The 8375-nt window shown below is 69.2% G+C and overlaps 4 protein-coding genes across 6 annotated transcripts in view; 2 read left to right on the forward strand and 2 right to left on the reverse strand.

Moving 5' to 3' along the window:
• The first annotated feature begins 845 nt into the window (after positions 1 to 845).
• Positions 846 to 2490, forward strand: BTBD18 (BTB domain containing 18). The gene is made up of 3 exons (XM_061350392.1): positions 846 to 981; positions 1339 to 1554; positions 1667 to 2490. The coding sequence occupies exons 1-3, from the start codon at positions 846 to 848 to the stop codon at positions 2488 to 2490; spliced, it is 1176 nt and encodes a 391-aa protein (XP_061206376.1).
• A 120-nt stretch (positions 2491 to 2610) lies between these two features.
• On the reverse strand, positions 2611 to 3863 carry SELENOH (selenoprotein H). Its single transcript, XM_061350395.1, has 5 exons — positions 3784 to 3863; positions 3286 to 3432; positions 3074 to 3219; positions 2886 to 2999; positions 2611 to 2814 (listed from the first exon to the last, which is right to left on the reverse strand). Exons 2-4 carry the CDS (start codon positions 3429 to 3431, stop codon positions 2899 to 2901), a joined length of 393 nt encoding a protein of 130 aa, XP_061206379.1. The 5' UTR covers position 3432; positions 3784 to 3863; the 3' UTR covers positions 2611 to 2814; positions 2886 to 2898.
• A 302-nt stretch (positions 3864 to 4165) lies between these two features.
• Positions 4166 to 8375, reverse strand: part of TMX2 (thioredoxin related transmembrane protein 2) — an 84726-nt gene continuing 80516 nt past the window's right edge. Inside the window, exons 2-9 of one of the 3 annotated variants that reach the window (XM_061350432.1) lie at positions 6204 to 6392; positions 5845 to 5905; positions 5600 to 5713; positions 5172 to 5248; positions 4991 to 5097; positions 4830 to 4895; positions 4613 to 4742; positions 4166 to 4504 (exon numbers count right to left, since the gene is read on the reverse strand). In XM_061350432.1, coding sequence (XP_061206416.1) covers positions 4367 to 4504; positions 4613 to 4742; positions 4830 to 4895; positions 4991 to 5097; positions 5172 to 5248; positions 5600 to 5713; positions 5845 to 5905; positions 6204 to 6392 — 882 coding nt within the window. In that variant the 3' untranslated portion in view covers positions 4166 to 4366. Of the gene's footprint in view, positions 4505 to 4612; positions 4896 to 4990; positions 5098 to 5171; positions 5249 to 5599; positions 5714 to 5844; positions 5906 to 6203; positions 6393 to 8375 lie in introns of those variants that run through there. The other 2 variants (XM_061350431.1, XM_061350434.1) reach the window with 2 other exon arrangements.
• On the forward strand, positions 6581 to 8114 carry MED19 (mediator complex subunit 19). The gene is made up of 5 exons (XM_061350423.1): positions 6581 to 6791; positions 7091 to 7347; positions 7430 to 7526; positions 7607 to 7701; positions 7816 to 8114. Exons 1-5 carry the CDS (start codon positions 6596 to 6598, stop codon positions 7876 to 7878), a joined length of 708 nt encoding a protein of 235 aa, XP_061206407.1. The 5' UTR covers positions 6581 to 6595; the 3' UTR covers positions 7879 to 8114.

Consider the following 8375-nt stretch of genomic DNA (forward strand, 5'->3'; position numbering starts at 1 on the left):
CTGCTCCCAAGGAGCTCCAGCCTCCCCGGAGGGGGCTGGGGGAGGAAACAGCTCCACTTTCCTTCTATTTTTATGAGCAGATGATAGCACTTTGATACCAAATTACTGATTTTGCTGTACCCTCGGCATTTACAGCTGGGCTCCAAGCCACCAGAGGTCAGTGGAAAGGCTGCCACTAACCTCAGCAGTGCTGGCCCAGACCCAGCATCGGGCTCTCTTTTCTCGGTTTGCATCCAGTTTGCACACAACAAAACAAATGGAAAACAAAAAACGCCCCCAAAGCACCCTCAGACGTTAAACGGGTGAAAACACATCTGGGACACGTGGAAACCTCGGGGGCGGAGACCATGTTTGAGCACTTTGTAGGCTCAAGATCCACGGTGTCACTGAACACCCCTGTCCTGCTGCGGCTCCTGAGGCATCCGCCCGCGCTGGCTGTTTGCAGGAGCCGCCGATACCCGCAGGCAACCGGGCTTGCTGGAATCGCTGTCCCTGTGCATGGAGTGCCTGACGCAGATGGTCCCACAATGGACGCGTTGTACCGTGCCAGCACGCTTCCAAGCCAGGCAGGCAGCACCGCCCGCACGAGGCCCGGCTCCCGGGCAGGGCGGCGGAGGCGCCGCGGTCAAACACCAAAGCACGGCCCGGGCGGCCCCGAGCCCGGGAGCCCCGCGCTGCGCTGATGGGGGCGGTGCTCCCGGGTGCCCGGAGCAGGGGAGCTCTGCCCCGCACCACGGCTCGGCCGCCCCTCGCTCCCCGCGCACCGGGCCCAGGGCTGCCTCTAGCGCAGCCCCCAGGGGAGCGCCACGGGCTAGGCCCCGGCCGCAGGCCGCGCCCGCCCCGCCATGGCGGCCCCCCGCCTCGCTCACCCCTTCCCGCCTCAGCCCCGCCGCGCCGCCATTGGCCGGCAGGGCGCAACGGGCGGGCTGGGTGAGCCAATGGCGGCGGCTGTTACTGGGCGAGGCTATGGGCGCGAGGCGCGTGGGTGTTAGGAGGAGGAGGAGGAGGAGGAGGAGGAGGGGTCGAGGCCGCGCCCGCGCCCGCCCGGTTCTGGTCCGGGTCCCGGTCTCGGTCCTGATCTCGGTCCTGGTCGCAGCGGCAGCTCCCACCCCCTCCGGCAGGTAGGCGGTGGGACGCTCCCGCCGAGAGCGGGCTGAGTGGGCTCCTGGGTCCTGCGGCCGCGCTTCAGGCCGGAGCCTGGGCCCGGGCTCCAAACCCGCCCGGTCTGACCCCAAGGTGGCCGCGTCCGGCGCCCTCTGGCGGCCAAAGGGGGCGGTGGGCGCCGCGCGGGGCTGCTCTGGGTCCCGCACCCCGCTCCTGCACCCTGCTCCTGCGCAGGCCCCGCACCCCAGTCCCAGCCCTTCGGGCAGGTCCGAGCGGGGGAGGCGGGTGCTGATCCCTGTGCCCATCTCCGCAGGGCACCCATGGGCTCTCCGTCAGCTGCCCCGAGGCTGCTGTACCGCAGCACCCGCCTGCTCCGCACGGCCTTCCAGCAGCTCCACCAGCAGCAGCAGCGCGCCGATGTCTTCTGTGACGTGGTCCTGCAGGCCGAGGGTGAGCAGACAGCGAGGCCCATGGAGGCACCGTGGTCATTGGGGTACTGCAGGCAGGGTCCTGGGAGCCCCCCAGGAAGAGCAGGGTGGTGACAGCCACTGTCCCTTCACAGGCGAGGTGGTGGTGGCCCATTGCTGCGTCCTCTCCGCCTGCAGCCCCTTCTTCATGGAGCAGCTGGGCCGGGAGCTGCCTCCCCGGGGCGGCAGGGTGGTGCTGGAGCTGGGGGGGCTGAAGATCAGGGCACTGCGCAAGCTGGTGCGCTTCCTGTACACTGCCGAGCTGGATGCCACATGGGAGGAGGTGCAGGAGGTGCTGGCGGCCGCGCGCCGCCTCCAGGTCACCGAGCTCGAGTCGCTGCAGCTGCAGGGGGGACGCCTGGTGAGGCCGGGACCCCAGCGACAGCTCAACCGCTCCTGCCTGCGCTCCGCGCGGCACTGCTCCCCCCTGGCGGAGGGCAGCAGCGCTGAGCCCGGTGGTACAGAGATGCCCCATGGGAGCACCGGTGTGTGCCCACAAGAGAGTGCTGATACACCCCCCCTGCACGCTCCAGAGCCCATGCACCACAGCCCCGTGCAGCGGGTAAAGCTGCGGAAGGTGAAGAGTGGGGGGTGCTGGGAGGTGGTGCAGGACCCACAGCCCCCCAGCACTATGGCCACGGGTGATGAGGGGGTGATGGATGCGCAGCCCACCCTGGGTGCAGGTGCAGTGGGGCAGGCGGACAGGCGCTGCATGTGGGCGGCCTGGAGGAAGCAGTGCCAGGGGTGCGCTGCACCCGAGCAGGGCTCCGGGCTGGTGCCACTGGAGGACCCCACAGGCGACCCCAAGGAGGAAGAGGTTGATGTGGGGACGCTAGAGCTGTGCCTGCCCCCAAGCACTGTCTTCGTCTGGCCCTGCCCCTCCTCTGAGTCTGATGAGGAGGTGGATGTTCTCACCTAGAGAGGGCAGTTCTGCCCCTACTGCTGCCCTCACCCCTGGGCTTATGGTACTGAAATAAAGTATCAGAGCTGACAGAGCATCTGTGGAGCTTTACTGGGGAATAAAAGATGGATGCAGGAAGATAAAGCGGGATACAAGGGGAAAAAGAGGGATGCAGGGGAGAAGAGAGGGTAGGCAGGGGGATGTGGGGGAAAGCAGGGGGTCCAGCGGTGGCTGCTCACGGCAGAGCTGCAGCATCGGAGACAGGACTGGGGCTGGCAGATGCCCCCCACTTGGTCTCGCCTCTTCATGGATGCTCCGCCGCAGGTGCTGGTCCCAGCCTGGCTGCAGGGAGAGGGTGCTGTGTGTGATCCTCGTTGCCATCCCTGTGCTGTCCTGTCCGGGTGCTCACTCACCCAGCCGCCATCTCTATGCTAAGCTGTTTTTCAGGGCTTTGACCACGTCCTCCGGTTGGGGGAACTTCAGCTTGCGGGGAGGGCCCTTCCCAATGCCGCTCCACAGCTCCACGCCTGGGGGAACGAGGGGACAGGTCAGGGGTGCCGGGAACACCCCCACCTGCCGGCCCCCTGCTCCCGGCACTCACTGCTACCGTCCTCCTTCACCAGGGACACCTCGAAGCTGTTTCTCCGTGGCTGCCGGGGGTTGATGTCCACGGCGAGGTTTGCCACGGCCTCGCGCAGCGCCGCGCTCACCGCCGCCGCGTTGCGCCCGAACACGCGTCAGCTCTTGCTGGGGAGGCACGGGGGTCAGCACCGGGGCGGGCACCCACGGACCCTCCCCAGCGGCCCGGCTCACCAGTGCTCGATGACGACGCGGGGACCGGTGCCCCCCGGGCTGCCCTCGCCCTGGCTGCGTCCCCGCTTTCGCGGGGCATCCGCCTGCTCCGGTGCCTCTGCCGCCGCCGGCTGCTGGGCCCCGCGCTTCCTCCCGCGGGGAGCCATCCTAGGGAAAGCGCGGCGCCGTGGGGCCGGGCAACGGAGGGTGCCCGGGGTCCAGAGGAGCCTTCCAGGGAAGATGGGGGGGCCAGGGACCCGCAACTGCGGTAGAAGGGGTTCCCCACCGGGGCCCTGACACGGGAGGCAGAGAGGGGATGCCCGGTAACCCGCCCCTGTGAGAAGGGGGGGCCCCAAGGACCCCGCTTTGGGAGAGCGGGCGGGAAGAAGGGCCCCGGGGCTGCCGCCGCGGTAACGGGGTAGGTGCGGGCGGGAGAGATCCCGGGACCGGGGAGAGGAAGGGTTCCGGGGAGGGAAAGGGGGGGGTCCCTGGGCCCGCAGCGGCCTCACCGCCTCCTACCTGCCGCGCCGCGCTGACCACGTGCCGGGACAACGGGCACCGCGCCGGACTGCGCCACTCGGCCGAACCCCCTCGGGAGGGAGGGGCCGAACGGCGCCCGGCGGGTTTGGGAACCGGGGAACGGGGAACCAGGCCTCGGAGCTCCCCGCCCCGTCCCACGTCTCCGCAGGAGCCCCTCGCTCTTCCCGCCTGAGCGGCGCCGGGCCGAACCTCGGTGCCCAACCTCCCACCCCCCGCGCAAGCTCAGTGGTTCCGTCCGCGCTTCCCGTCCCGCCGCGCAGCCTGCGCAGCAGCGCCAACCAATCAGAGCGCGACGTGCTAGCCACGGCCCCGCCCCCGCGGCAAGCCCCGCCCCCGGGCCCGGGCCCAGCCACAGACACGAGCACCGGCACGAACCGTTTATTGTCAGCGATGAGATGCGCGTTCACCGGGCAGGGTCTGTCCCGCGGCCCCGCTGCTGGGCCCTGCTCGTCCCGGGCCCACCCGGGAGCTCCCTGCGCGGCGAGTGGCGGCAGGCCCAGCCCCGGGGCTGGTGCCACCAGGGTGATGCGAGGAGGCGATGGGTGACAGCACAGTGCAGCCTCTACTTGTCTTTTTTGGCCTCACCATCGGGGTGCCCGGTGGGTGCCTGCCCCCCGGGGGGCTCCTCCTCCCGCGGCTTCATCTGCTTCTTGGCCTTCTGGTAGAGCTCATTGAGGTTGAACTCCCGGATCACATTCTCCTGTGGCCGAGAGGCAGCGCTGGCACCCCCAGGACCTCCCTTCCCCCTCAAGGGCTGCTAAGCCCCATCCTGTCCCAGAGGTGAGGGCCTGAGGCACATCCCACCCACCTCAGAGAAGGTCCAGGACACGGCCCGGCCCTTCTTGTCGATCTGTGGCCGGCGCATGGTCTCTGTCCCGCCCTGGAAGAGGATGAGGGTGGGCAGCTGCTTGGTGAGGGGCGAGGTGCTGACCTTGTACCTGTGGCAGGGAAAGGCCAACAGTGACTCCCAGGCTGGTGGGGGGCTCCCGGGGACTCTGCCCCAGCACCGGCCCTGCCGCCCATACCTGGTGCTGACGTCCGTGTACCGGCCAACATCCACCTTCCCAAAGTGCAGCCCCGAGCAGTTGTACCTGGGGAGGATTGGGACACGCGGCTGTGAGCGCCCTGTGAGCGTCACAAGAGCCCTGGCCCCACCACTCGCTGGGGCCCCGCAGGCACCACGCACTTAAGAGAGAGGTCGGCAAAGATGGGGGCAAATGACTGGCACTCGCTGGACCAGTTGGCGAAGAACTCGACGATCCAGGTCACCCGCTTGTCCCGGTCCAGCTCCTCCTACCAGAGGGACATGGGGCTCAGCGTGGGGGGGGCAGGCAGAGCTCCCTGCACCATGGGGAGGGGATACTCACGTCTATGGTCTTGTCACTGAAATATTTGATGTACTCAGGGCCCATGTAGAGCGGGGGCTTGCAGGTCATCAGGAACACTGCAACGACAGAGCCCTGAGCCCCCTGCAGTGCCTGGAAGGGCCAGGCAGGGTTTGGGATGAGATTCCTCCCTCCCCATAGCAGTTGGGGAGCCAAGGCAGAGCAAGCCGTGGGTCCCATTCCCCCCTTCCCTTCCCCACCAAGGTGCTTCCTCAGCCCCTCCTTGTCCACGGGGCTCCTGACACCTGCAGCCTTCCCCTGCACTGAAAGGCACAAGCCAACCCTGCAGCAAGAGGGAGCTCCAGCCCTTTCAGCAAGGGGGTGTGGAGGACGAGCAGACACAGTGGGTGCTGAGGGCCTAGGGGCACCGCTGCTGTCCCCATGCTATGGGACCCCTGAACAGGTCTCACCAATGCAGAGTGTGAGGTAGAGCAGACCCATCCGGATGTCGAGGCGAAAGAAGAGGATGGCGTTTGCTACCTTGCTGAACATGAAAATGTTCCCAATGTGCTGCTCCACCGTGACTGGGAAAGGGAGAGAGGAAGAGACGATGGGGCCACATCACACCAGGAGCTGGGGAGGTTGGGAGTGGGGACCAGATGTGGTCCTCCAGAAGCCAACCAGCCCCCCCCCCCCCGCACAGGCCCCGGCTCACTGGAGCGTCGGTTCTTCATCATGACGATGGCGCTGAGGAACATGAGGATCTCCACCTCGCGCTGGGACAAGAGAGACGCCGTGAGCGGGAGGCGCCCTGGGGCCTCTGCAGCCGCAGAGCCCGGCAATGGCCGCCCGCAGCCGCAGGCGAGCAGCTCCCGCCCCGCAGGGCACAGAGACGAAGCCCCGCTGGCCCCGCAGCGCTGCCCGCTCCCTGCCTCCCCGGAGCTGGCGCTGCCCCTGCACCGACGCGCAGTGCTCCCCTCCCACCAGCACCGGGGCATCGCTATGGGGCTGCTCGCCCCCAGCCAGCGGGCCGGGCCGGGCCCGGCCGGGCCGGGCCGGGCCGCGCCGCCTCACCCAGTCGAAGTCGCAGGGGTTCCCATCCTCGCGCTGCGAGGGCAGCCCGCGGCAGAGCGGCGGCACCTTGCGCACGAGCAGGAAGGCGGCGGCGAGCAGCGCGGACAGCGGGTAGTACGGGCGGGCGAGCCAGCGGCACAGCGAGGGCACGGCCGAGAGCAGCGCCAGCACCGGCGCCACCACCGCCATCTTGCCCGGCCCGACGGCCAATGGCGAGCCGCGCCGCCGCGCTACCCGGACGCCGGCGTGCCAATGAGGAAGGAAAAGAGGAGAGACCAATCAAAGGGCTTGGACTGACTGTCTCTTAGCAACCGGGCCGGCGGGCGGGGCCTGAGAGGCGCTCGGCCAATCGCGGGGAGGCGGAGCGGCCCCGCGCGGGGCACGCCGGGAACATGGAGAACTTCTCGGCGCTGTTCGGTGGGGCCGAGCCGCCGCCCGCCGCCGCCGCCGCTGCGCTGGGCTTCGGGCCGGCCAAAGCGCCTGGCGCCGGGGCCGCGCCGCCCCCCGCTGCCGCTGCGCCGCCGCCGGGCGAGGACGCGGCCCGCAAGGCCGCCGCCGGCCCCTTCTACCTGCTGCGGGAGCTGCCAGGTGCGGGGCGGGACCACGGGGCGGGGGCGGGCGCCGCGCTGGGCCAATCGGCGTGGCGGGACGAGGGTCCGGCGGTGACTGGCTGAGCGACGGGCCAGTGAGGGGACAGGGTGGTGGACGGGGAGGTGCAAACGGGCCAATCGGCGTTAAGGGGGCGGGGCCAAGCGGTTCTGCCCGGGTGGGGAAGTGGGGCCTTGCGGGGGCCGCGGTCCCGGGGCCTGGCGGGGGGAGCGGGGCGGGGCCGGACCGGGGCGGGGGGGGCAGCACCTTCCCCATCCCCTTCTGCGGCGCCGGCGCAGGCACGACGGAGCTGACGGGCAGCACGAACCTGATCACGCACTACAACCTGGAGCACGCCTACAACAAGTTCTGCGGCAAGAAGGTGAAGGAGAAGCTCAGCAACTTCCTGCCCGACCTGCCCGGCATGATCGACCTGCCCGGCTCGCACGACAACAGCAGCCTCCGCTCCCTCATCGAGAAGCCCCCGATCTGCGGCAGCTCCTTTACCCCCCTCACCAGCACCATGCTCACGGGGTTCCGCCTCCACGCCGGCCCGGTGAGCGCTGGGCCCTGAGCCGGGGGGGGCGCTGGGGCCGGAAGGGCCCGGTCAGGCCTAACCCGCCCCGTCTGTCCCGCAGCTGCCCGAGCAGTGCCGGCTCATGCACATCCAGCCGCCCAAAAAGAAGAACAAGCACAAGCACAAGCAGAGCCGCACGCAGGATCCCGTCCCCCCAGGTACAGGGCTGCAGGCACAGCCGCCCCTTCCCCATTGCGTCAGCCCCGGGGTCCCACTCACCCCCATCTTGTTCCTCCAGAAACCCCCTCAGACTCCGACCACAAGAAGAAGAAGAAGAAAAAAGAGGAGGACCCTGAGCGCAAGAGGAAGAAGAAAGAGAAGAAGAAAAAGAAGGTGGGGGGGGGAAGCCGGGGCCAGGTCCCCCTGTGGCCCCCGCAGGGGCTGTTCCCTGGGGCGCAGCTGTGGAGTGGGAGCTCTCACGGAACCGTGTCTGTCCTTCCTCCACAGAACCGGCACAGCCCGGAGCACCCGGGCGTGGGCAGCTCCCAGGCCAGCGGAAGTCTGCGGTGAGGCCACGGAGCCCTGGCCGCCAGGAACGGCCCCAGCTGAGCTGGGAGGACTCATCCCTCCCGCAGCGCTCGGGGCGGCCTGACCCCCCCCGGCAGAGAGGAGAGCCCCAGCTCGCGGGACCAGGGAACACGGACTCTGCTGGTGCCGGGGCTGCGGCCTCGGCCTTTTATACCCAAAGAACCCAGGGCATCGGGGCCTCTTTTTTAGTCACCTTTTAATTAAAGTGTCTGCTCTGAGGGGCTGGTGGCCGTGGCTGCTGCAACCCTCGGCTGTCAGCGCGGGGCGAGGAGCCGAGACCCAGGGGCCGCACGGGATCAGCACTGCCCCAGCACAAGGATCGTGGCTGAGCCCCTGCCCCAGCTCTGAGCCTGTGTCCTGCTGAAGCAGGGGCAAGGGGGGCTCCTACGATGGCTTTGGTGGCCGCTCTGCACCGAGGGGCTCTGTGCCCACTGCCCCTTGCTGTCCAGGGCAGGAGTGACCCCGTGTTGGAAGCAGCC

Source organism: Neopsephotus bourkii, unplaced genomic scaffold, assembly GCF_033783945.1.
Source record: "Neopsephotus bourkii isolate Nb327-2 ecotype Australia unplaced genomic scaffold, CSIRO-AGI_Nbou_v1 NB_491, whole genome shotgun sequence".
NCBI classification, from domain to species: Eukaryota; Metazoa; Chordata; class Aves; order Psittaciformes; family Psittacidae; genus Neopsephotus; species Neopsephotus bourkii.